The sequence below is a fragment of the Oncorhynchus mykiss genome, chromosome 6 (genome assembly GCF_013265735.2).
Source record: "Oncorhynchus mykiss isolate Arlee chromosome 6, USDA_OmykA_1.1, whole genome shotgun sequence".
Taxonomy (NCBI): domain Eukaryota; kingdom Metazoa; phylum Chordata; class Actinopteri; order Salmoniformes; family Salmonidae; genus Oncorhynchus; species Oncorhynchus mykiss.
In genome coordinates, this window is record NC_048570.1 from 5,836,118 (window position 1) to 5,863,617 (window position 27,500).

Genomic DNA, 27,500 nt, shown 5'->3' on the forward strand with positions numbered 1-27,500 from the left:
GGGGGCTGGTCTATATGGATGTTTGGGGGGTTGGTCTATATGGATGTTTGGGGGGTTGGTCTATATGGATGTTTGGGGGTTGACCTATATGGATGTTTGGGGGGTTGACCTATATGGATGTTTGGGGGTTGACCTATATGGATGTTTGGGGGTTGGCCTATATGGATGTTTGGGGGTTGGTCTATATGGATGTTTGGGGGTTGGTCTATATGGATGTTTGGGGGTTGGCTTATATGGATGTTTGGGGGGTTGACCTATATGGATGTTTGGGGGTTGACCTATATGGATGTTTGGGGGGTTGACCTATATGGATGTTTGGGGGTTGACCTATATGGATGTTTGGGGGTTGGCCTATATGGATGTTTGGGGGTTGGTCTATATGGATGTTTGGGGGTTGGTCTATATGGACGTTTGGGGGTTGGTCTATATGGACGTTTGGGGGTTGGTCTATATGGATGTTTGGGGGGTTGACCTATATCGATGTTTGGGGGTTGGCCTATATGGATGTTTTGGGGGTTGGTCTATATGGATGTTTGGGGGGTTGACCTATATGGATGTTTGGGGGTTGACCTATATGGATGTTTTGGGGGTTGACCTATATGGATGTTTTGGGGGTTGGTCTATATGGATGTTTTGGGGGTTGGTCTATATGGATGTTTGGGGGTTGGTCTATATGGATGTTTGGGGGTTGGTCTATATGGATGTTTTGGGGGTTGGCCTATATGGATGTTTGGGGGTTGGCCTATATGGATGTTTGGGGGTTGGCCTATATGGATGTTTGGGGGTTGGTCTATATGGATGTTTGGGGGTTGGTCTGTATGGATGTTTGGGGGTGGTCTATATGGATGTTTGGGGGTTGGCCTATATGGATGTTTGGGGGTTGGCCTATATGGACGTTTGGGGTTGACCTATATGGATGTTTTGGGGTTGACCTATATGGATGTTTGGGGGTTGGCCTATATGGATGTTTGGGGGTTGACCTATATGGATGTTTTGGGGGTTGACCTATATGGATGTTTTGGGGGTTGGTCTATATGGATGTTTGGGGGTTGGTCTATATGGATGTTTGGGTGTTGGTCTATATGGATGTTTTGGGGGTTGGCCTATATGGATGTTTGGGGGTTGGCCTATATGGATGTTTGGGGGTTGGTCTATATGGATGTTTGGGGGTTGGTCTGTATGGATGTTTGGGGGTGGTCTATATGGATGTTTGGGGGTTGGCCTATATGGATGTTTGGGGGTTGGCCTATATGGACGTTTGGGGTTGACCTATATGGATGTTTTGGGGTTGACCTATATGGATGTTTGGGGGGTGTACCTCCTTAATGAACAAATATTCTATATTATTGTGCTTCTGGAGAAATATGATACAAAGCACATTTCTGCTCAAGTAGAAATATTATCTAATTCAGGCTATGAGATACGATATACCATATAAAAGGGCTAAAGAGGAACATACTGTACCAGTTTCCACTAGATTTCAGACCCCATATAGTATTAGCATCACTTATAGCCACTCAACATCAGGGATGAGCACTTCACAGCTCAAGAAACTCCCTTTCTCTCTCTCTCTCTCTCTCTCTCTCTCTCTCTCTCTCTCTCACACACACACACACACACACACACACACACACACACACACACACACACACACACAGTCCTCCCCAGATGAGGCATGGTATTGGAAATAGCCCGGTCTAATCCGGCCTAATGGGCTTCAAGAAAATCTGTGGATTTATAGACCATTAGGGAACGTTGAGCGGAGGGAGACAATTCCCATCTCGTGGTCATTAAAGAGATTCTTCGGTACTTTTTTTTGTACTTCTTCATAGCCAGTCGTTCTGAAAAGTAGCACTCGCAAGGCGAATGTGGTCCCAAAACAAATTGCGTACTACATTGCGCCACGTCATTGCTCTGTCTCTCTCTGCTGTGTCCACTGAGTTGTTGGGCCAGCCCTGCAACCACATTGGAAAACAGTGGGTAGGCTTCTTGCTAGCTGTCACTCATTTACGAGGGGCTGAAGCTCATTGGCTAGAACTGCTAGGAGTCGTGGGGGGGGGCAAATGGCGCAGGCATCTTCAAGAAAACAGCTTTCAAACTAGGGATTTCGTGGCTAATCGAGGTAAGACAGTGATTATGCTAATGGGCTACCACTGGGCTACCCTGCCGCCCCGCCTGTCTTTAAGGTGTTGAACTAAAGTCAGGAGTTAGAGAGGTAATTAGTGGTCTAGTGGGTCGACAATACAGTCTCTCTCTCTCTCTGTCTCAACAGAGGTGCTGAATGTGGATATCTCAACAGAGCTATGGTCATGTGTGGATTTGGAATTGGCCAGCAGTGCATATTCTCTTCCATATTAATTTCCCCCTTCTCTCTTTCTCTCTCAATTTCAATTAAAATTTTAATTTAAAGGCTTTATTGGCATGAGAAAATCATGTTTACATTGCCAAAGCAAGTCTCTCTCTCTCTTAATCTCAACGTAAGGGGGCTTTATTGGCATGGGAAACACATGTTTACATTGCCAAAGCAAGTCTCTCTCTCTCTTAATCTCAACGTAAGGGGGCTTTATTGGCATGGGAAACACATGTTTACATTGCCAAAGCAAGTCTCTCTCTCTCTTAATCTCAACGTAAGGGGGCTTTATTGGCATGGGAAACACATGTTTACATTGCCAAAGCAAGTCTCTCTCTCTCTTAATCTCAACGTAAGGGGGCTTTATTGGCATGGGAAACACATGTTTACATTGCCAAAGCAAGTCTCTCTCTCTCTTAATCTCAACGTAAGGGGGCTTTATTTGTATGGGAAACACATGTTTACATTGCCAAAGCAAGTCTCTCTCTCTCTTAATCTCAACGTAAGGGGGCTTTATTGGCATGGGAAACACATGTTTACATTGCCAAAGCAAGTCTCTCTCTCTCTTAATCTCAACGTAAGGGGGCTTTATTGGCATGGGAAACACATGTTTACATTGCCAAAGCAAGTCTCTCTCTCTCTTAATCTCAACGTAAGGGGGCTTTATTGGCATGGGAAACACATGTTTACATTGCCAAAGCAAGTCTCTCTCTCTCTTAATCTCAACGTAAGGGGGCTTTATTGGCATGGGAAACACATGTTTACATTGCCAAAGCAAGTCTCTCTCTTAATCGCAACGTAAGGGGGCTTTATTGGCATGGGAAACACATGTTTACATTGCCAAAGCAAGTCTCTCTCTCTCTTAATCTCAACGTAAGGGGGCTTTATTGGCATGGGAAACACATGTTTACATTGCCAAAGCAAGTCTCTCTCTCTCTTAATCTCAACGTAAGGGGGCTTTATTGGCATGGGAAACACATGTTTACATTGCCAAAGCAAGTCTCTCTCTCTCTTAATCTCAACGTAAGGGGGCTTTATTGGCATGGGAAACACATGTTTACATTGCCAAAGCAAGTCTCTCTCTCTCTTAATCTCAACGTAAGGGGGCTTTATTGGCATGGGAAACACATGTTTACATTGCCAAACCAAGTCTCTCTCTCTCTTAATCTCAACGTAAGGGGGCTTTATTGGCATGGGAAACACATGTTTACATTGCCAAAGCAAGTCTCTCTCTCTCTTAATCTCAACGTAAGGGGGCTTTATTGGCATGGGAAACACATGTTTACATTGCCAAAGCAAGTCTCTCTCTCTCTTAATCTCAACGTAAGGGGGCTTTATTGGCATGGGAAACACATGTTTACATTGCCAAAGCAAGTCTCTCTCTCTCTTAATCTCAACGTAAGGGGGCTTTATTGGCATGGGAAACATATGTTTACATTGCCAAAGCAAGTCTCTCTCTCTCTTAATCTCAACGTAAGGGGGCTTTATTGGCATGGGAAACACATGTTTACATTGCCAAAGCAAGTCTCTCTCTCTCTTAATCTCAACGTAAGGGGGCTTTATTGGCATGGGAAACACATGTTTACATTGCCAAACCAAGTCTCTCTCTCTCTTAATCTCAACGTAAGGGGGCTTTATTGGCATGGGAAACACATGTTTACATTGCCAAAGCAAGTCTCTCTCTCTCTTAATCTCAACGTAAGGGGGCTTTATTGGCATGGGAAACACATGTTTACATTGCCAAAGCAAGTCTCTCTCTCTCTTAATCTCAACGTAAGGGGGCTTTATTGGCATGGGAAACACATGTTTACATTGCCAAAGCAAGTCTCTCTCTCTCTTAATCTCAACGTAAGGGGGCTTTATTGGCATGGGAAACACATGTTTACATTGCCAAAGCAAGTCTCTCTCTCTCTTAATCTCAACGTAAGGGGGCTTTATTGGCATGGGAAACACATGTTTACATTGCCAAAGCAAGTCTCTCTCTCTCTTAATCTCAACGTAAGGGGGCTTTATTGGCATGGGAAACACATGTTTACATTGCCAAAGCAAGTCTCTCTCTCTCTTAATCTCAACGTAAGGGGGCTTTATTGGCATGGGAAACACATGTTTACATTGCCAAAGCAAGTCTCTCTCTCTCTTAATCTCAACGTAAGGGGGCTTTATTGGCATGGGAAACACATGTTTACATTGCCAAAGCAAGTCTCTCTCTCTCTTAATCTCAACGTAAGGGGGCTTTATTGGCATGGGAAACACATGTTTACATTGCCAAAGCAAGTCTCTCTCTCTCTTAATCTCAACGTAAGGGGGCTTTATTGGCATGGGAAACACATGTTTACATTGCCAAAGCAAGTCTCTCTCTCTCTTAATCTCAACGTAAGGGGGCTTTATTGGCATGGGAAACACATGTTTACATTGCCAAAGCAAGTCTCTCTCTCTCTTAATCTCAACGTAAGGGGGCTTTATTGGCATGGGAAACACATGTTTACATTGCCAAAGCAAGTCTCTCTCTCTCTTAATCTCAACGTAAGGGGGCTTTATTGGCATGGGAAACACATGTTTACATTGCCAAAGCAAGTCTCTCTCTCTCTTAATCTCAACGTAAGGGGGCTTTATTGGCATGGGAAACACATGTTTACATTGCCAAAGCAAGTCTCTCTCTCTCTTAATCTCAACGTAAGGGGGCTTTATTGGCATGGGAAACACATGTTTACATTGCCAAAGCAAGTCTCTCTCTCTCTTAATCTCAACGTAAGGGGGCTTTATTGGCATGGGAAACACATGTTTACATTGCCAAAGCAAGTCTCTCTCTCTCTTAATCTCAACGTAAGGGGGCTTTATTGGCATGGGAAACACATGTTTACATTGCCAAAGCAAGTCTCTCTCTCTCTTAATCTCAACGTAAGGGGGCTTTATTGGCATGGGAAACATATGTTTACATTGCCAAAGCAAGTCTCTCTCTCTCTTAATCTCAACGTAAGGGGGCTTTATTGGCATGGGAAACACATGTTTACATTGCCAAAGCAAGTCTCTCTCTCTCTTAATCTCAACGTAAGGGGGCTTTATTGGCATGGGAAACACATGTTTACATTGCCAAAGCAAGTCTCTCTCTCTCTTAATCTCAACGTAAGGGGGCTTTATTGGCATGGGAAACACATGTTTACATTGCCAAAGCAAGTCTCTCTCTCTCTTAATCTCAACGTAAGGGGGCTTTATTGGCATGGGAAACACATGTTTACATTGCCAAAGCAAGTCTCTCTCTCTCTTAATCTCAACGTAAGGGGGCTTTATTGGCATGGGAAACACATGTTTACATTGCCAAAGCAAGTCTCTCTCTCTCTTAATCTCAACGTAAGGGGGCTTTATTGGCATGGGAAACACATGTTTACATTGCCAAACCAAGTCTCTCTCTCTCTTAATCTCAACGTAAGGGGGCTTTATTGGCATGGGAAACACATGTTTACATTGCCAAAGCAAGTCTCTCTCTCTCTTAATCTCAACGTAAGGGGGCTTTATTGGCATGGGAAACACATGTTTACATTGCCAAAGCAAGTCTCTCTCTCTCTTAATCTCAACGTAAGGGGGCTTTATTGGCATGGGAAACACATGTTTACATTGCCAAAGCAAGTCTCTCTCTCTCTTAATCTCAACGTAAGGGGGCTTTATTGGCATGGGAAACACATGTTTACATTGCCAAAGCAAGTCTCTCTCTCTCTTAATCTCAACGTAAGGGGGCTTTATTGGCATGGGAAACACATGTTTACATTGCCAAAGCAAGTCTCTCTCTCTCTTAATCTCAACGTAAGGGGGCTTTATTGGCATGGGAAACACATGTTTACATTGCCAAAGCAAGTCTCTCTCTCTCTTAATCTCAACGTAAGGGGGCTTTATTGGCATGGGAAACACATGTTTACATTGCCAAAGCAAGTCTCTCTCTCTCTTAATCTCAACGTAAGGGGGCTTTATTGGCATGGGAAACACATGTTTACATTGCCAAACCAAGTCTCTCTCTCTCTTAATCTCAACGTAAGGGGGCTTTATTGGCATGGGAAACACATGTTTACATTGCCAAAGCAAGTCTCTCTCTCTCTTAATCTCAACGTAAGGGGGCTTTATTGGCATGGGAAACACATGTTTACATTGCCAAACCAAGTCTCTCTCTCTCTTAATCTCAACGTAAGGGGGCTTTATTGGCATGGGAAACACATGTTTACATTGCCAAAGCAAGTCTCTCTCTCTCTTAATCTCAACGTAAGGGGGCTTTATTGGCATGGGAAACACATGTTTACATTGCCAAAGCAAGTCTCTCTCTCTCTTAATCTCAACGTAAGGGGGCTTTATTGGCATGGGAAACACATGTTTACATTGCCAAAGCAAGTCTCTCTCTCTCTTAATCTCAACGTAAGGGGGCTTTATTGGCATGGGAAACACATGTTTACATTGCCAAAGCAAGTCTCTCTCTCTCTTAATCTCAACGTAAGGGGGCTTTATTGGCATGGGAAACACATGTTTACATTGCCAAAGCAAGTCTCTCTCTCTCTTAATCTCAACGTAAGGGGGCTTTATTGGCATGGGAAACACATGTTTACATTGCCAAAGCAAGTCTCTCTCTCTCTTAATCTCAACGTAAGGGGGCTTTATTGGCATGGGAAACACATGTTTACATTGCCAAAGCAAGTCTCTCTCTCTCTTAATCTCAACGTAAGGGGGCTTTATTGGCATGGGAAACACATGTTTACATTGCCAAAGCAAGTCTCTCTCTCTCTTAATCTCAACGTAAGGGGGCTTTATTGGCATGGGAAACACATGTTTACAAACCAAGTGAAGGAGATCAAAATAAAAAAAAGTAAAATAAACAGAAAAGAATTACACAAAAGTTACAAAAGAATAAAGACATTTCAACTGTCATATTATATTATATATTATACAGTGTTAAAGTAACGATTAAAGTACAAAAGGTCAAATGAACAAACATAAATATGGGTTGTATTTATTTATGTTGTTTCTTCTTCGCTGGTTGCCCTTTTCGTGCTGCTACTGTGACGGCACACTGTGGTATTTCACACAATAGATATTGGAGTTTATTTTGTTTGTAATCTGAGGGAAATATGTGACTCGTTTCAATAAACTTGGAGTCATGCGTCATTACTTCAAAGGCCTTTTGAACGTAAACTTTTTTTATTTTCTTTTAAAAATCAAAATGCGTTTTTTTTGGGGGGGGGCAGAAACATCTGGAATATTTGAACATTTATCTGCCTTAATAACAAGTGTGAATATAATAATAATAATATAATAATATAACAATAAAATATGAATATTATTTTTAAATCACGAGCCTAGTTGGTTTAGCCACGGAAAAAGCCAGGAACCTTCCCGCTGGCCATGATTGGCTGAGATAATGGATGGGCTGGACATGCCGGGAGATTATTTCGGATTGGTCTGCCATGTAGCACGCTTCTGTCTATAACATGAGCTGGACAGTATGTCTAGGTAATATACGCAGCTTTAAAAAAAAAAAAAAGATATCACGTAGAAGAAGTACAGAAGTGTTGTTCTCCACTTCCTGGAAGACCGGATTTCAGTGGAATCAGAGTATGATGACTAAAGATGTGGAGAAAATTCTGCCGTTTGATTGCAAATATGCAGAGGGAGTCGAAAAGAGAACACGCACAAGGCTGTTGTATAAAACACCTGTCTCCGGATGACATCTTCAAACTAAGGGCAACAACGGCATCCGTGACAGAGAGGGAGACCCATCCATCCATGTATACTTGTAAGACAGGCTCGCTCGCTACATTTTCAGATATTACAAGTTTCTAATTTAGTCAGAAAGTCATTTTCATTTCAAGTTAAAGTATACTTTTTAGCTAGCTAGCTAATGTAAGCTAGCTGGCTTGCTAGCTAACATTACGTGTATGATCTGTGTAGTAATTTTATTCGTATCTCAGAGTCATTTGCATTGCTAGTTATAGACTAGTGTTAGCTAGCTTGCTAAAATTGAAACTAGTTGGTTAGCTACCTGCAGATTCATCCAGGGTAGTAACATTATGAGTTGGTATTATGGTTCATTGTTTAGCTAGCTAACTACATGTACATGTCTTAATTAACAAAAGACTCCACTATGCAAGTAACCATTTCGATAGAATGTTCATGATGTCACTGTGACAACTGTCGATAGGGTGCGTTCATAAATTGTGTTGCTGTCCTGGTCCTGGGGCTCTGTTTATAAACACAAACAGACCCCACAGAGCCCCAGGACCAGATTTCTTAGGGGACCTTTATCCGGACTCATCTCTCCATAAAGGGCAAATAAACTCTTGCTCTCTCTTTCTGTCTCTCTCTCTCCCTTTCTCTCTCTTTTTACTTTCTTTCTCTTTCTTTCTCTCGTTCTCTAGTGAGGCTACGAACGATAAATAGATACTCACGCAGGCACTGAGTGGGGTCCTGGTAGGACCCCGGGTCACAGGTGGCCACGCAGTGCCTGTTGTTTAATAGCAAGGACCCCCCACAGGACGAGCACTCAAAGTCATTCTCACAGGTGGCACAGGACGACTGGCAGGCTGCAGAGGGAGAGAGAGAGGAGGGAGGGAGGGAATAGAGAGAAAAAGTTAATTAATCCTCATAAACATACCACATTCTTCGTTCATATACACAATTCCCTATCATGTCATTTACTGTACGTGAGTGTTCCTGAATGTCAATACCTTTCATCTTCAACCCCCTTATCAGCTGATTTCGTGAAAGCACACACCACAACTCTAAACTACGTTTCTCCCAACTTTTCTATCTGCATTTATATTTACATTAGAGTGCATACATTTTCATACGGGTCCCCTTGTGGGAATAAAACCCACAACACTGGTGTTGCCAACACCATGTTCTACCAACTGAGCCACACAGGATCTGCAGTTGACTCTGACAACATAGGACCAGAACACTGAGGACGTCTCCTGTTCTCACACTAAGGTAAGCTGTTAAACCAAGTTGAAAACCCAATTGGAACGTTCCCTTAAAGTTGTCGGAACGTTCTCCGTTACCAGGGATTCCATTCTCATCCATTATCATTCCAGAACATTTTGATCCTCAGGGCCATGATTAGGTACTTTTCAAGTGATGGCTTGATCCCCACACTGTGTCTGTCTTTATCCCTCTCTATTCTAGTGCTCTCTCTCTGCCTCACTCTCTCTCTCTGCCTCACTCTCTATATGTCTCACGCTCTCTCTGCCTCACGTTCTCTCTGCCTCGCTCTCTCTATGTCTCACTCTCTCTATGTCTCACTCTCTCTCTGCCTCACGTTCTCTCTGCCTCGCTCTCTCTATGTCTCACTCTCTCTCTGCCTGACTCTTTCTACGTCTCACTCTCTCTCTGCCTCATGCTCTCTCTGTCTCCCTTTCTCTGTGTCTCATTCTGTCTTACTCTCTGTCTCACTCTCTCTGTGTCTGTCTTTAACCCTCTCTATGTCTCATTCTTTGTGTGTCTCAATCTCTGTGTGTCTCACTCTCTGTGTCTTTCTCTTGATCTCTCTCTCTAACCATCTCTCTACACTTTTCACCTATGCAATACAATGGACACACCTCTAAAAACCTGATGGCTGAGCATGTCTTCTCTTGACCTCTGTGTTATGGCTACTAACCACTACTAACCACTACTGACCACTACTAACCACTACTATCCACTACTAACCACTACTATCCACTACTAACCACTAATAAACACAACTATCCACAACTAACAACTACTAACCACTGCTAACCACTACTAACCACTACTATCCACTACTAACCACTACTATCCACTACTAACCTCTACTATCCACTACTATCCACTACTAACCACTACTATCCACTACTAACCACTACTATCCACTACTATCCACTACTAACCACTACTATCCACTACTAACCACTACTATCCACTACTATCCACTACTAACCACTACTATCCACTACTAACCACTACTATCCACTTCTAACCACTACTATCCACTACTAACCACTACTATCCACTACTAACCACTACTAAATACTACTACCCACTACTAACCACTACTAACCACTACTAAATACTACTACCCACTACTATCCACTACTAACCACTACTAAATACTACTACCCACTACTAACCACTACTAACCACTACTATCCACAACTAGCAACTACTAACCACTGCTAACCACTGCTAACCACTATGCTGATAACTCTAGTAGCTTTATCTCCCACTGATAACTTTAGGCAGGTTTACAGCCTCAGGACATACCAGGACATGATGTTGACAGGATGTTACATACCAGGACATGATGTTGACAGGATGTTACATACCAGGACACGATGCTGATAGGATGACCTATGACCTATGTTATCAGGAGGTCAAGAGGCTTCCGATTCCGGTGGCATGCACTGAACAACGTGGCCTTATCGTGGCTCTCTTTTGCAAAATGAATAGGAATGAACTGACTTGTTTTCTAAAATGATGAATTGTAAACACCATATTAAGGTGTGGAAGATTCATTGTATGACAAGAAAAAAACGAGCAGGTCTATTTCAGATAGCATAGTCTGTCCGTTCACAATTCACCTGTGGGAACATGGCACCTGTCAACACCAGACAAGAGAAAGAACTGGCTGCTACTATCCCAGAGATTGTTCGTGAGGAGATTACCTCTGCCGTTGAATGAATCACTCGTATTTCTCACTCCCAAAGTGGAAACCTTTTCAACAAAGTGGGAAGTCTGGAGAAGGCAGGCCAACGGGACAGAGGTACGACTCCATAATCTGGTGACAGCGCAGGCTAAATTAGAAGGGGGGCAATCAATCTCCTTGAATTGTTCGCCTTGAATCGTTATCGGGGAAGGCTCTGACCTTTGCAGAGAAGAGGATCAGTATCTACCCAGACCTGAGAACTGTTAAAACAGAGGGAGATCTACAACGAGGCGAGAGCTACGCAATCTAAATCTGAGATGCAGCCTCATTCTACACCGGCAAATCTCATCCTGACCTTCCAGACAGAACACACACACAACACGCTCCTTCTCCACTGCCAAGGAGGAGGCTCAAGACTTCTGTGAGAATCACATAAAAAAAAAAAAAACTAACACACAAGGGGACAAGCCAAAAGATCAAGGCTAACCTCAATACGTCTGGCTCAATAGTCAGGTGTGCCATCCATTCACAATCACGCAGCATAGCCTTTGGCTGTAGTGATGCCCTCAGCATAAGATAACAATGAGGACACCGCTTCAAGTGAGTACAAGAAACAATATTCATATTAACGCTGAGTATTGTTCTTTGTTATTATCATAATGCCTATGGTCCAGAACCTGGTTTCCCAAAGGATCCCCTATCCCAACGATGAACTTAAAAACCTAAAGATGCCCTTGGAGGAAACCCGTACCCAGCTAATGAATACAGCGATGACACTACGCCAATTAATGAACAGTGGACAATATAGTGAGACGTTACACAGACTGGATCTACTTCCTGGTGGGGCTACAGAGCATTGAATCACTGGGAAAAAAAGATGGCAATAGAAGAAGGAAGAAATTCAACGAGATTACTTTTTTAGGGGGGGGGGGGGGGGGGGGGGTTGCTACTGCTAAGGAGACATTGCCAATCTCATATGTGCTACTACACGGTATCTTTTGGTATTTGTCTTCCTGTTGATTGCTGTTCACCTTCGTTTTAGGGCAGGTTATTGAATTTTTCTCCCAGGAAGGACTTGGCCTACAGGCTATGATGAATGTTTGTGAAGATCTAGATTATAGACCCATACCCTGTAAATAGTACCGTGCACATGAATGATTGATAAAAAATGGAGGGCAAATTTATTTTTAAGGTGATATAAACCACATTGCTCATAATACTGCTACAGTGTGTTATTACTCCTACAGCTACAGTATGTTATTACTCCTGCAGTATGTTATTACTCCTACAGTATGTTATTACTCCTACAGTATGTTATTACTCCTACAGTATGTTATTACTCCTACAGTATGTTATTACTGCTACAGTATGTTATTACTCCTACAGTATGTTATTACTACCATAGTATGTTATTACTCCTACAGTGTGTTATTACTCCTACAGTATGTTATTACTCCTACAGTATGTTATTACTCCTACAGTATGTTATTACTCCTTCAGCTACAGTATGTTATCACTGCTACAGTATGTTATTACTGCTACAGTATGTTATTACTGCTGCTGTATGTTATTAGTCCTACAGTATGTTATTACTCCTACAGTATGTTATTACTCCTACAGTATGTTATTACTGCTACAGTATGTTATTACTGCTGCTGTATGTTATTAGTCCTACAGTATGTTATTACTCCTACAGTATGTTATTACTCCTACAGTATGTTATTACTCCTTCAGCTACAGTATGTTATTACTGCTACAGTATGTTATTACTGCTACAGTATGTTATTACTGCTGCTGTATGTTATTAGTCCTACAGTATGTTATTACTCCTACAGTATGTTATTACTCCTACAGTATGTTATTACTACCATAGTATGTTATTACTCCTACAGTATGTTATTACTCCTTCAGCTACAGTATGTTATTACTGCTACAGTATGTTATTACTACCATAGTATGTTATTACTACCATAGTATGTTATTACTCCTACAGTATGTTATTACTACCATAGTATGTTATTACTCCTACAGTATGTTATTACTACCATAGTATGTTATTACTCCTACAGTATGTTATTACTACCATAGTATGTTATTACTCCTGCCGTATGGTATTACTCCTACAGCTACAGTATGGTATTACTCCTACAGTATGTTATTACTTCTACTTCTACAGTATGTTATTGACTGTTTAAGCAAATTTGTCATTTTTCCTTTCATTAGATTTTTTCTTCATTAGTCACCATAACTCACCAAACTGGAAAGGTCTTAAAATGTTTACTTATTTAATGTTTTACTGAAACAAGATTATCTGGTCTGATGAAACAAAGACGTAACTCTTTGGCCTGAATTCCAAGCATCACATCTGGACTCAACCTGGCTCCACCACTACGGTGAAGCATGGTGGTGGCAGCATCCTGCTGTGGGGACGTTTATCAGCAGTAGGGACTGGGAGACTAGTCAGGATTGAGGGAAATATGAACGGAGCAAAGTACAGGGCGATCCTTGATGAAAACCTGCTCCAGAGCACTCAGGACCTCAGACTGCAACGAAGGCTCACCTTTCAACAGGACAACAACCCTAAGCTCACAGCCAGGACAACACAGGAGTTTCTTCGGGACAAGTCTCTGAATGTCCTTGAAAGGCCCAGGCAGAGCCCAGACTTGAACTCGATCGAATATCTCTGGAGAGACCTGAAAATAGCTGTGCAGCAACGTTCCCAATCCAACTTGACAGAGCTTTAGAGGATCTGCAGAGAAGAATGGGAGAAACTCCCCAAATACAGGTGTGCCAAGCTTGTCGCGTCATACCCAAGAAGACTCAAGGCTGTAATCACTGCCAAACGTGCTTCAACAAAGCACTGAGTGAAGGGTCTGAATACTTATGTACATTTGATATATAAATATATATATATATATATATATATATATATTCTGTAAATCCAAACCAAGCCAGACTAAGTCCTTTCTACAATAATGAAGAACTCATCTTCTCTCAACAGAGGAAGCTGCCTCGGTGGGAGACAAAATATCTCTAAATTAAGCCCGAATAAATTAAGCCCAAATCTCTCTCAAATTTTGGTCTCAAATATTTCCACTAATGATTTAACACAGCCGTTTACAAAGGTTAATTTAGGAGAAAAAAGGTAAGGATGTCACTGTGTTGTCACCAAGTGGTTCAGACATGATTCTTCTATGTAAAAGTGTTTTCCAAAATGTTGTCGTCCCGTCTTCGAAACCACATGGACTGAAGCGGGTTTGTTAAAAAACAATTATCCTCGAAAAACTTCCGTCCGCTATTACATATCTTAAATGCTTCATCAGAAACGACAGCTCATTGGGCTGCTTTATCAAAAAACATATTTTGATAGATTAGAATGGTCATATCTCTGGTCTGAAACATATGGGAATTGGCTCCAATTTCATTCATATGATTAAAATCCTATATGCCAATCCTTCATCCTCCTATATGCCAATCCTTCAACAGGCAATATCTGCTCTCCAATCCATCAGCCATAGTTCTAACAGGCAATGATCTGCTCCGTTCAGCATCACTAGAAGCAGCAGACAAGGTGATCCGATTTCTCCTTTGCTATTTTTAAAATCCATGGAACTCCTGGCCCAGGCAATTTGTCAATCAAAGGAAATAACACCAATTTCCCTCAAATCTACTGATCACGTAATCTCATGAATATAAAGACAAAATGTTACTATATCTAGACAATGCATCTCAATCAATCCCAAACACATTTAAAGACTATAGATACATTCAGTTTAATCTCAAATCATAAGATTAATCAAAGCAAATCAGCCCTACTTCCTACCAATACCCTGATGGAGGACTCCGTCTCTAGTTATGGAATCACAATTGTTTCCCATTTGAAATATTTGGGAGTAGATAACTAACTTAGATAACTAAAACAACTAACTAACTAACTAAAAAAACTATGCCATTAACTTTAAGAGAATGCTCAAATCAATCAATCGGGAGGCTGGGGGGATGGGAGGTTGGGGGATGGGGCGATGGGAGGTTGGGGTGATGGGATGCAAGGTTGGGGCGATGGGAGGTTGGGGAGATGGGAGGTTGGGGAGATGGGATGAAAGGTTGGGGCGATGGGAGGTTGGGGAGATGGTATGGGAGATTGGGGGATGGGAGGTTGGGGAGATGGGAGGTTGGGGAGATGGTATGGGAGATTGGGGGATGGGAGGTTGGGGAGATGGGAGGTTGGGGGGAAGGGGGGTTGGGGGATGGGAGGTTGGTGGGATGGGGGGATGGGATGTTGGGGAGATGGGATGGGAGGTTGGGGGATGGGAGACTGGGGGATGGGAGAATGAGGAGATGGGATGGGAGGTTGGAGGGAAAGGATGGGAGATTGGATGGGAGATTGGGGGATGGGAGGTTGGGGAGATGGGATGGGAGATTGGGAGATTGGGGGATGGGAGAATGGGGAGATGGGATGGGAGGTTGGGGGATGAAAGTTTGGGGAGATAGGTTGGGGATATGGGATGGGAGGTTGGAGGGAAAGGATGGGAGATGGGATGGGAGGTTGGGGGATGGGAGGTTGGGGAGATGGGATGCAAGGATGGGGAGATGGGAGATGGGGAGATGGGATGGGATGGGAGATTGGAGGAATGGTAGGTTGGGGATATGGGTTGGGAGGCTGGGGGTATGGGAGGTTGGGGGATGGAAGGTTGGGGAGATGGGAGGTTGGGGATATGGGTTGGGAGGCTGGGGGTATGGGAGGTTGGGGGATGGGAGGCTGGGGGGATGGGAGGTTAGGAGGATGGGAGGTTGGGAGATTGGGAGATGGGATGGGATGGGAGATTGGGGAGATGGGAGGTTGGGGATATGGGTTGGGAGGCTGGGGGTATGGGAGGTTGGGGGATGGGAGGTTGGGGAGATAGGAGGTTGGGGATATGGGTTGGAAGGCTGGGGGTATGGGAGGTTGGGATTGTGTGTGTGTGTGTGTGTGTGTGTGTGTGTGTGTGTGTGTGTGTGCGAGTGGGGCGAATAAATGTGTCATACAGTACTTTACCTGCACACACTTTTCCATCGGCGTAGTAACCGCGAGGACAGATGGACACACAGCGTCCGTCCAGAAGCAGAGCGGTAGAGTCCTTACACCTCTCACAGTGGTCAGGGGTCCCCAAGCAAGACAGGCAGTCACTCTGGCACTGGACTGTTACACACACACACACACACACACACACACACACACAACAGGTAGAGACAGAGAGACAGAGAGAGATATTGAGATGCTGAGTGTGTTCTAATTTAGGCTATTGAGAGTCTTATTGGCTGCCAGTGGCTGTCTGATTACCTTATTGGCTGCCAGTGGCTGTCTGATTACCTTATTGGCCGCCAGTGGCTGTCTGATTATCCTATTGGCTGCCAGTGTCTGATTACCTTATTGGCCGCCAGTAGCTGTGATTATCTTATTGGCTGCCAGTGGCTGTCTAATTATCTTATTGGCTGCCAGTGTCTGATTATCTTATTGGCCGCCAGTAGCTGTGATTATCTTATTGGCTGCCAGTGGCTGTCTGATTATCTTATTGGCTGCCAGTGTCTGATTACCTTATTGGCCGCCAGTAGCTGTGATTATCTTATTGGCTGCCAGTGGCTGTCTGATTATCTTATTGGCTGCCAGTGGCTGTCTGATTATCTTATTGGCTGCCAGTGTCTGATTACCTTATTGGCCGCCAGTAGCTGTGATTATCTTATTGGCTGCCAGTGGCTGTCTGATTATCTTATTGGCTGCCAGTGTCTGATTATCTTATTGGCCGCCTGTAGCTGTGATTATCTTATTGGCTGCCAGTGGCTGTCTAATTATCTTATTGGCTGCCAGTGTCTGTCTGATTATCTTATTGGCTGCCAGTGTCTGATTACCTTATTGGCCGCCAGTAGCTGTGATTATCTTATTGGCTGCCAGTGGCTGTCTGATTATCTTATTGGCTGCCAGTGTCTGATTATCTTATTGGCCGCCAGTAGCTGTGATTATCTTATTGGCTGCCAGTGGCTGTCTAATTATCTTATTGGCTGCCAGTGTCTGTCTGATTATCTTATTGGCTGCCAGTGTCTGATTATCTTATTGGCCGCCAGTAGCTGTGATTATCTTATTGGCTGCCAGTGGCTGTCTGATTATCTTATTGGCTGCCAATGTCTGATTATCTTATTGGCCGCCAGTAGCTGTGATTATCTTATTGGCTGCCAGTGGCTGTCTGATTATCTTATTGGCTGCCAGTGTCTGATTACCTTATTGGCCGCCAGTAGCTGTGATTATCTTATTGGCTGCCAGTGGCTGTCTGATTATCTCATTGGCTGCCAGTGTCTGATTACCTTATTGGCCGCCAGTAGCTGTGATTATCTTATTGGCCGCCAGTAGCTGTGATTATCTTATTGGCCGCCAGTGGCTGTCTGATTATCCTATTGGCTGCCAGTGTCTGATTACCTTATTGGCCGCCAGTAGCTGTGATTATCTTATTGGCTGCCAGTGGCTGTCTGATTATCTTATTGGCTGCCAGTGTCTGATTACCTTATTGGCCGCCAGTAGCTGTGATTATCTTATTGGCTGCCAGTGGCTGTCTAATTATCTTATTGGCTGCCAGTGGCTGTCTGATTATCTTATTGGCTGCCAGTGGCTGTCTGATTACCTTATTGGCCGCCAGTGGCTGTCTGATTATCCTATTGGCTGCCAGTGTCTGATTACCTTATTGGCCGCCAGTAGCTGTGATTATCTTATTGGCTGCCAGTGGCTGTCTAATTATCTTATTGGCTGCCAGTGTCTGATTATCTTATTGGCCGCCAGTAGCTGTGATTATCTTATTGGCTGCCAGTGGCTGTCTGATTATCTTATTGGCTGCCAGTGTCTGATTACCTTATTGGCCGCCAGTAGCTGTGATTATCTAATTGGCTGCCAGTGGCTGTCTGATTATCTTATTGGCTGCCAGTGGCTGTCTGATTATCTTATTGGCTGCCAGTGTCTGATTACCTTATTGGCCGCCAGTAGCTGTGATTATCTTATTGGCTGCCAGTGGCTGTCTGATTATCTTATTGGCTGCCAGTGTCTGATTATCTTATTGGCCGCCAGTAGCTGTGATTATCTTATTGGCTGCCAGTGGCTGTCTAATTATCTTATTGGCTGCCAGTGTCTGTCTGATTATCTTATTGGCTGCCAGTGTCTGATTACCTTATTGGCCGCCAGTAGCTGTGATTATCTTATTGGCTGCCAGTGGCTGTCTGATTATCTTATTGGCTGCCAGTGTCTGATTATCTTATTGGCCGCCAGTAGCTGTGATTATCTTATTGGCTGCCAGTGGCTGTCTAATTATCTTATTGGTTGCCAGTGTCTGTCTGATTATCTTATTGGCTGCCAGTGTCTGATTATCTTATTGGCCGCCAGTAGCTGTGATTATCTTATTGGCTGCCAGTGGCTGTCTGATTATCTTATTGGCTGCCAGTGTCTGATTATCTTATTGGCCGCCAGTAGCTGTGATTATCTTATTGGCTGCCAGTGGCTGTCTGATTATCTTATTGGCTGCCAGTGTCTGATTACCTTATTGGCCGCCAGTAGCTGTGATTATCTTATTGGCTGCCAGTGGCTGTCTGATTATCTCATTGGCTGCCAGTGTCTGATTACCTTATTGGCCGCCAGTAGCTGTGATTATCTTATTGGCCGCCAGTAGCTGTGATTATCTTATTGGCCGCCAGTGGCTGTCTGATTATCCTATTGGCTGCCAGTGTCTGATTACCTTATTGGCCGCCAGTAGCTGTGATTATCTTATTGGCTGCAAGTGGCTGTCTGATTATCTTATTGGCTGCCAGTGTCTGATTACCTTATTGGCCGCCAGTAGCTGTGATTATCTTATTGGCTGCCAGTGGCTGTCTAATTATCTTATTGGCTGCCAGTGGCTGTCTGATTATCTTATTGGCTGCCAGTGTCTGATTACCTTATTGGCCGCCAGTAGCTGTGATTATCTTATTGGCCGCCAGTAGCTGTGATTATCTTATTGGCCGCCAGTGGCTGTCTGATTATCCTATTGGCTGCCAGTGTCTGATTACCTTATTGGCCGCCAGTAGCTGTGATTATCTTATTGGCTGCCAGTGGCTGTCTGATTATCTTATTGGCTGCCAGTGTCTGATTACTTTATTGGCCACCAGTAGCTGTGATTATCTTATTGGCTGCCAGTGGCTGTCTGATTATCTTATTGGCTGCCAGTAGCTGTCTGATTATCTTATTGGCTGCCAGTGGCTGTCTGATTACCTTATTGGCTGCCAGTGGCTGTCTGATTATCTTATTGGCTGCCAGTGTCTGATTACCTTATTGGCCGCCAGTAGCTGTGATTATCTTATTGGCTGCCAGTGGCTGTCTGATTATCTTATTGGCTGCCAGTGTCTGATAACCTATGACCTATTCCTTACTTTGTTGAGAATATTAACGGGCCAGTATTTAACTAGAGCCAGACTCCATTCCACACACAGACACTGAACACTACGTAACAATATAACGGTAGTTAGCATCAGCATTAGCTATAAACTACCTCTAACTTCCTTCATACTGGACACAGAGACATACAATGGTATCCAGGAGTTTATCTGACTCCGGGGAACTCTGGTAAAGGGCCTCATTGCCAACATCCCGAAGTATCCCTTTAAGGGATAGGTTTAGGGTTTTGAAGTTAGGTTTAAGGGTTTTGGGGTTATGGTTAAGGGTTAAGGGTTAAGGTTTAAGGGTTTTGGGGTTAGGGTTAGGGTTAGGGTTCAGGGTTAAGGGTTTTGGGATTAGGGTTAGGGTTAAGGGTTTTGGGATTAGGGTTAGGGTTAGGGTTAGGGTTCAGGGTTTTGGGATTAGGTTTAAGGGTTTTGGGATTAGGGGTAGGGAAAAATAGGATTTTTAATTGACAAATATTTTTACTCCCCAAAAAGTCAAGAAATGTCACGAAACTAAAGTTGTACATGTGTGTGTGTGTGTGTGTGTGTTGTGTCACTCTTACCCTGTTTACACTCAGGGCAGCAGGTTCCCTGGTGGGGTACAGCCAGGGTCCCCAGGGGGCAGGTGGGACAGGACATCAGGTAGCAGGTCACCCTGCCTTCACGACACTCACATTCCCTACAGGGGCCCTCATTCCATCTCTCCAGGTTCTAGAGGGAGATAGGGGAGAAGAAGAGAAGAAGAATAAAGGGGGAAGGGTAGTGAGGGGGAGAGAGGTGAAGAGAAAGGAGAGACAGAGACAGAGAAAAGGAGAGACAGAGAGAAAGACAGAGAAAAGGAGAGACAGAGACAGAGAAAGGGAGAGACAGAGACCGAGAAAAGGAGAGACAGAGACAGAGAACGAGAGAGACAGAGACAGAGAAAAGGAGAGACAGAGAAAAGGAGAGACAGAGAAAGAGAGAGACAGAGAAAGAGAGAGACAGAGAAAATGAGAGACAGAGACAGAGAAAAGGAGAGACAGAGAAAGAGAGAGACAGAGAGAGACAGAGACAGAGAAAAGGAGAGACAGAGAAAGAGAGAGACGGAGACAGAGAAAAGGAGAGACAGAGAAAAGGAGAGACAGAGAAAAGGAGAGACAGAGACAGAGACAGATACAGAGAAATGGGAAAATAAAACTATTTGTATGACATTTGAATGATACACTGAAACTGTTGACACTTTGCGTAGATTTCAAAGACCTTGATTGGTTAACCAAGTGATATGGTATACATTACCGCTAGTGATCTCTGAGATTTCCCTGAGGACAGATCAGGGTCTGGGTAGACACAGGAGGTCTTCATGGACTGACACTCAGGACAGCACTTCCCTGGTAGGTGGACCAGCTCTGAACCCTGTTAGGAAGAGACCACGTGAGTGTTTGTGCTCTATCTGTCTGTCTCTCCTTCTCTTCCTGCTCTATCTGTCTGTCTCTCCCTCTCTTCCCTCTACCTGCTCTGTCTGTCTGTCTCTCCTTCTCCCTCTACCTGTTCTGTCTGTCTCTCCTTCTCTACCTGCTCTATCTGTTTGTCTCTCCCTCTTGTCCCTCTACCTGCTCTATCCTGTTTCATCTTTCTCTACCTCCACCTCTTCTTATTCTCTCTCTCTCTCCCTCTTTCCTTCAGTCCAAAATAATCTATCCTTAGTCTATATAGTCAGCTACCCATCAATAGAAAGATGCCATTTACATTCACGGGGAAAATCCCTGTCAATCAATCAATCAAATGTATTTATAAAGCCCTTCGTACATCAGCTGATGTCACAAAGTGCTGTACAGAAACCCAGCCCAAAACCAGAAACAGCAAGCAATGCAGGTGTAGAAGCACGGTGGCTAGAGAAAAACTCCCTAGAACGGACTGGTTGCTTCCCCAAATGGCAACCTATTCCCTACATAGTGCACTATTTTATGCCCGAGCCAAGTAGGGCACTATGTAGGGAATAGGGTGCCATTTGGAACGCGGTCCCTGTTTGTTTCTGTTATATGACCTTGGTTGATTGCTATTGGATGGAAAGGCAAAGCACACGGGTATTATTAATAGAATATAAGTATAAACTTCCTGGAACGTTCAGCCTTCAAATAAAATAGTTGAACAGCTTTAACAGTCCGTGTTAAAGTCTGCCATTCTTTCAAGTCATTTAGTGTTAATTAAAATCGTGAAAGTATCTCCTTTGAAGCAGAACAAGAACAAGATGGTCTATTCTGTTTTCAGATCCGTTGTGTGTAACTTCTCTAGGCATCTCTATTCATGCTGTGTGACCTTGGCCAATCTGATCCGGAGTCAACGATGCTGCTTTTCCTTAATGAATACTTAACAGGCTGCTTACTGCAATGATTCATGATGAGGGATTAATATTAACGTGGTAAAGAATAATAAAGTCATTTTTTAGTTCTGTTTAACTTTAATGTCTGATTAGAATTTAAAAAACATGTTTTTTTAAATAAAAAACGTGACTCTTACCGCGTGAAAAGAATCAAAACATGTGTTTATGTGTTGACAGACGCACTACGCAGAAATCGCTCCGCCATTTCCTGGTTGAGAAAATTCGAATAGTTCCCGCCCTAATTTTCAGTTCACGTGACAAAACAAGCAAATGTATAGTGTACCATCTAAACCGCTGTGAAATACATTTTACAATAACCAGAAAATATTGTATTTCCAGCTGTTTGATGTTGATGTACAAAACCACAAGTAAAAGACGCAAAAACGGTTTGTTTTAAGAAACAGGAAACATAGAAATAACAAACATAGAACAGATCTGCCACTTCTTAGAACTTGTTTTCAATGAGAATAACAGATCTACCAATTTTAACTGACATTTCTATGTGAATTTGGTCCGGATCGCCCCCCCCCCCCCCCCCAAAAAAAAGACCTATTTTTTGCGGCTTTAAACTTGAAAGACTGATTAAGGTAGAAAAAGCGGTTCATGTTTATTCCACATTTATCTTGCGTAAACCTTTTCATTCCGGTGATATGGATCTTACGCCGAGCTTCTACACCTGCATTGCTTGCTGTTTTGGGGGTTTTAGGCTGGGTTTCTGTACAGCACTTTGAGATATCAGCTGATGTAAGAAGGGCTGTATAAATACATTTGATGTGATTTATGGAATCGAGCTTTTAAAGCTTTTAAGTCAGAACATTTTAAATACATAATAAATAAATAAAGTCAAATTCACTGTATTTCAAGCCTGTGTTTGTACTTATTTTGCCCCCATAAAACTCCTGCCACAGACTCTTGTATGGTTCTGTATGTAGGCCAAGCAATTTACTGATCTAGTAAATAATGTCTTATAATGAAGGGAGATGATGAATTCTCTATGTTACATCCTGGTTTTAAAATGTTTATTTATTCCAAAAAACAACAACATCAACAAAAAAAAGGCAGCCAGTAAGATGCAGATAAAACTTTAGATGTTCTATTTATTTTCAGTGGGGTCTACCGTCGGGCATTCGACTCGGGCACACTGGGCTCTCTGGCAGAGGACCTGTCCTCTCTCGCAGGTGCAGAACTCGCAGTCGGTGCCGTTCCACATGTCACCGTGGTAACGGACGGTGAGCTCGTACAGGCAGCTGCCCTTGGCGGCAACACAGTCGTCACAACACTGCCCCGCCCTCTTCACTTTGGTCTGGCCCTGCAAGGGATCACGGGAAACACTTTATAATAACTTTCACTAATAATAAATAATACATTAATTATGAATAGTGTACATCAGGGTTACACAATTTGGCTCACAGGTGGTTTTATTTGGCCCCAAAAATTCCATTGTTGGACATAAAAGACTGTAAAAAACACCAGGAAATCAGCTTCAAGTGATTTTAATTTAAGAAAAGTGTCCCCAAGTATTCCCACACAAGACACATGTGACTGTATACAAATGTAAGCAAAGTTTAAAATTATGTTTTAGTCAAACATTATACATCAAATTAATTACTTACAAATCATGCAATGTGATTTTCTGGATTTTTGTTTTAAGATTCCGTCTCTCACAGTTGAAGTGTACCTATGATAAAAAATTACAGACCTCTACATGCTTTGTAAGTAGGAAAACCTGCAAAATCGGCAGTGTATCAAATACTTGTTCTCCCCACTGTACCTGTTTGGGCTTCCTGTAGTGTACAGATTATTTGTAATTATGTTCACGGCCACCCTGATCATCCGCTCAATAAAAGATCGGCCCCGAGGTTCAATCTAGTTGATGATCCTGGTGTTCATGCAATTAATATACATGGCAGACAGACAGACAGACAGACAGACAGACAGACAGACAGACAGACAGGCAGGCAGGCAGGCAGGCAGACAGAACGGGAGATAGACAGAACGGGAGACAGACAGACAGACAGACAGACAGACAGACAGACAGACAGACAGACAGACAGACAGACAGACAGATAGACAGAACGGGAGACAGACAGAACGGGAGACAGACAGACAGACAGACAGACAGACAGACAGACAGACAGACAGACAGACAGACAGACAGAACGGGAGATAGACAGAACGGGAGACAGACAGACAGACAGACAGACAGACAGACAGACAGACAGACAGACAGACAGACAGATAGACAGAACGGGAGACATACAGAATGGGAGACAGACAGACAGACAGACAGACAGACAGACAGACAGACAGAAATATCCATAGACTCTTTCTGTGTACTGACCTCCTCACAGGTCCTGGGTGGACAGATGTGTGTGTGACAGCGAGACTGGCCACGATCACACACACACCTGGTGCAGCCGCTCTTCTGCCACTGCTCACCATGCTGCAGACACACACACACACACACACACACAACTTTCCCTTACACAACACTCTGTAAGTACAACAACTACCACAGTGGCAGAGGTAACCTGTTTTCTCCCTACATGACATGAACAATACACAGAGAGAGAGAAGGTTTTAATCTCAGTGGACAACCTACAGTGGACAGTGCAACCTACAGTGGACAACCTACAGTGGACAGTGGGCAGTGGATAGTGTGGACAGTGGACAACCTACAGTGGGCAGTGGGCAGTGGACTGTGGACAACCTGCAGTGCGCAGTGGACAGTGGACAGGGGACAGTGGGCAGGGGACAGTGGGAAGTGGACAGTGGGAAGTCGGCAGTGAACAGTGGGCAGTGGATTGTGGGCAGTGAGAAGTGGGCAGTGGACAGTGGGCAGTGGGCAGTGGACTGTGGACAACCTGCAGTGGGCAGGGGACAGTGGGCAGTGGGCAGGGGACAGTGTGCAGTGGACAGTGGGCAGTGGACAGTGGGCAGGGGACAGTGGGCAGTGGACAGTGGGCAGGGGACAGTGGGCAGTGGACAGTGGGCAGTGGACAACCTACAGTGGACAGTGGACCGTGAGCAGTGGACAGTGGGCAGTGGACAGTGGACAGTGGGCAGTGGACAGCGGGCAGCGGGCAGTGGACAGTGAGCAGTGGACAGTGGACAGTGAGCAGTGGGCAGTGGACAGTGGGCAGTCGGCAGTGGACAGTGGGCAGTGGGCAGTGGACAGTGAGCAGTGGACAGTGGGCAGTGGGCAGGGGACAACCTACAGTGGGCAGTGGGCAGTGGACAGTGGGCAGTGGGCAGCTGACAGTGGGAAGTGGACAGTGTGCAGTAGACAGTGGGAAGTGGACAGTGGGCAGTGGGAAGTGGGCAGTGGACAGTGGGTAGTGGGAAGTGGTTAGTGGACAGTGGGAAGTGGTTAGTGGACAGTGGGAAGTGGGAATTGGACAGTGGGCAGTGGACAGTGGGAAGTGGGAAGTGGACAGTGGGAAGTGGACAGTGGGCAGTGAGAAGTGGGAAGTGGACACTGGGAAGTGGGAAGTGAACAGTGGGCAGTGGACAGTGGGAAGTGGGCAGTGGACAGTGGGAAGTGGGCAGTGGGAAGTGGGAAGTGGACAGTGGGAAGTGGACAGTGGGCAGTGGGAAGTGGACAGTGGACAGTGGGCAGTGGGAAGTGGGAAGTGGGCAGTGGGAAGTGGACAGTGGACAGTGGGCAGTGGACAGTGGACAGTGAACAGTGGGCAGTGGACAGTGGGAAGTGGACAGTGGGAAGTGGACAGTGGGCAGTTGACACTGGACAGCGGGAGGTGAACAGTTGACAGTGAGAAGTTGACAGTGGACAGTGGACAGTGGGAAGTTGACAGTGGGAAGTGGACATTGGGCAGTGGACAGTGGGAAGTGGACAGTGGGAAGTGGACAGTGGGAAGTGGACAGTGGGAGGTGAACAGAGGGAAGTGGACAGTGACTGTGGGCAGTGGGAAGCTGACAGTGGGAAGTTGACAGTGGGCAGTGGACAGTGTACAGTGGGAAGTGGACTGACAGTGGGCAGTGGACAGTGGGAAGTGGACAGAAGGAAGTGGACAGTGGGAAGTGGACAGTGGGCAGTGGGAAGCAGACAGTGGGAAGTGGACTGATAGTGGGCAGTGGACAGCGGGAAGTGGACAGTGGGCAGTGGGCAGTAGGAAGTGGACAGTGGACAGTGGGCAGTGTGAAGTGGACAGTGGACAGTGGACAGTGGGAAGTGGACAGTGGGCAGTGGACAGTGGGAAGTGGACAGTGGGAAGTTGTCAGTGGGAAGTGGACAGTGGGAAGTGGACCGTGGACAGTGTGCCGTGGGCAGTGGACAGTGGGAAGTGGACAGTGGACAGTGGATAGTGGGAAGTGGGCAATGGGAAGTGGACAGTGGACAGTGGGCAGTGGACAGTGGACAGTGTGAAGTGGACCGTGGGACGTGAGCAGTGGGCAGTGGACAATGGACAGTGGGCAGTGGACAGTGGGAAGTGGACAGTGGGCAGTTGACACTGGACATTGGGATGTGGACAGTGGTAAGTGGACAGTGGGCAGTTGACAGTGGACAGTGGGAAGTTGACAGTGGGAAGTGGACAGTGGCAGTGGACAGTGGGAAGTGGACAGTGGGAAGTCGGCAGTGAACAGTGGGCAGTGGATTGTGGGCAGTGGGAAGTGGGCAGTGGACAGTGGGCAGTGGGAACTGGAAAGTGGGAAGTGGGCAGTGTGCAGTGTGCAGTGGGAAGTGCATAGTGGGAAGTGGACAGTGGACAGTGGATAGTGGGAAGTGGGCAATGGGAAGTGGACAGTGGACAGTGGGCAGTGGACAGTGGACAGTGGGAAGTGGACCGTGGGACGTGAGCAGTGGGCAGTGGACAATGGACAGTGGGCAGTGGACAGTGGGAAGTGGACAGTGGGCAGTTGACACTGGACATTGGGATGTGGACAGTGGTAAGTGGACAGTGGGCAGTTGACAGTGGACAGTGGGAAGTTGACAGTGGGAAGTGGACAGTGGCAGTGGACAGTGGGAAGTGGACAGTGGGAAGTCGGCAGTGAACAGTGGGCAGTGGATTGTGGGCAGTGGGAAGTGGGCAGTGGACAGTGGGCAGTGGGAACTGGAAAGTGGGAAGTGGGCAGTGTGCAGTGTGCAGTGGGAAGTGCATAGTGGGAAGTGGCCAGCGAGCAGTGGACAGTGGGAAGTGGACAGTGGACAGTGGGAAGTGGACAGTGGGAAGTGGGCAGTGGGAAGTGGACAGTGGGCAGTGGGAAGTGGACAGTGGAATGTGGACAGTGGGAAGTGGACTGTGGACAGTGGGAAGTGGGCAGTGGACCGTGAACAGTGGGCAGTGGACAGTGGGAAGTGGACAGTGGGAAGTGGACAGTGGGCAGTTGACACTGGACAGTGGGAGGTGGACAGTGGACAGTGGACAGTGGGCAGTGGACAGTGGGAAGTGGACAGTGGGCAGTGGACAGTGGGATGTGGGCAGCAGGAAGTGGACAGTGGTAAGTGGACAGTGGGAAGTGGACAGTGGGCAGTTGACAGTGGGAAGTGGGCAGTGGGAAGCGGACAGTGGGAAGTGGGCAGGGGACAGTGGACAGTGGGCAGTTGGCAGTGGGCAGTGGACAGTGGGAAGTGGACAGTGGGCAGTTGGAAGTGGACAGTGGGAAGTGGACAGTGGGCAGTGGACAGTGGACAGTGGGAAGTGGGCAGTGGGAAGTGGGCAGTGGGAAGTGGACAGAGGGAAGTGGACAGTGGACAGTGGCAGTGGGAA

The 27,500-nt window shown here is 45.2% G+C and overlaps 1 protein-coding gene across 1 annotated transcript in view; it reads right to left on the reverse strand.

Moving 5' to 3' along the window:
* LOC110525177 (extracellular matrix protein FRAS1) overlaps window positions 1-27,500 on the reverse strand; it is a 312,474-nt gene that overhangs the window by 179,911 nt on the left and 105,063 nt on the right. The window contains exons 8-13 of the mRNA XM_036979249.1: window positions 24,113-24,214; window positions 22,889-23,080; window positions 20,688-20,804; window positions 19,976-20,123; window positions 16,021-16,164; window positions 8,773-8,907 (exon numbers count right to left, since the gene is read on the reverse strand). Of these exons, the coding sequence (XP_036835144.1) occupies window positions 8,773-8,907; window positions 16,021-16,164; window positions 19,976-20,123; window positions 20,688-20,804; window positions 22,889-23,080; window positions 24,113-24,214 (838 nt within the window). The remainder of the gene's footprint in view (window positions 1-8,772; window positions 8,908-16,020; window positions 16,165-19,975; window positions 20,124-20,687; window positions 20,805-22,888; window positions 23,081-24,112; window positions 24,215-27,500) is intronic.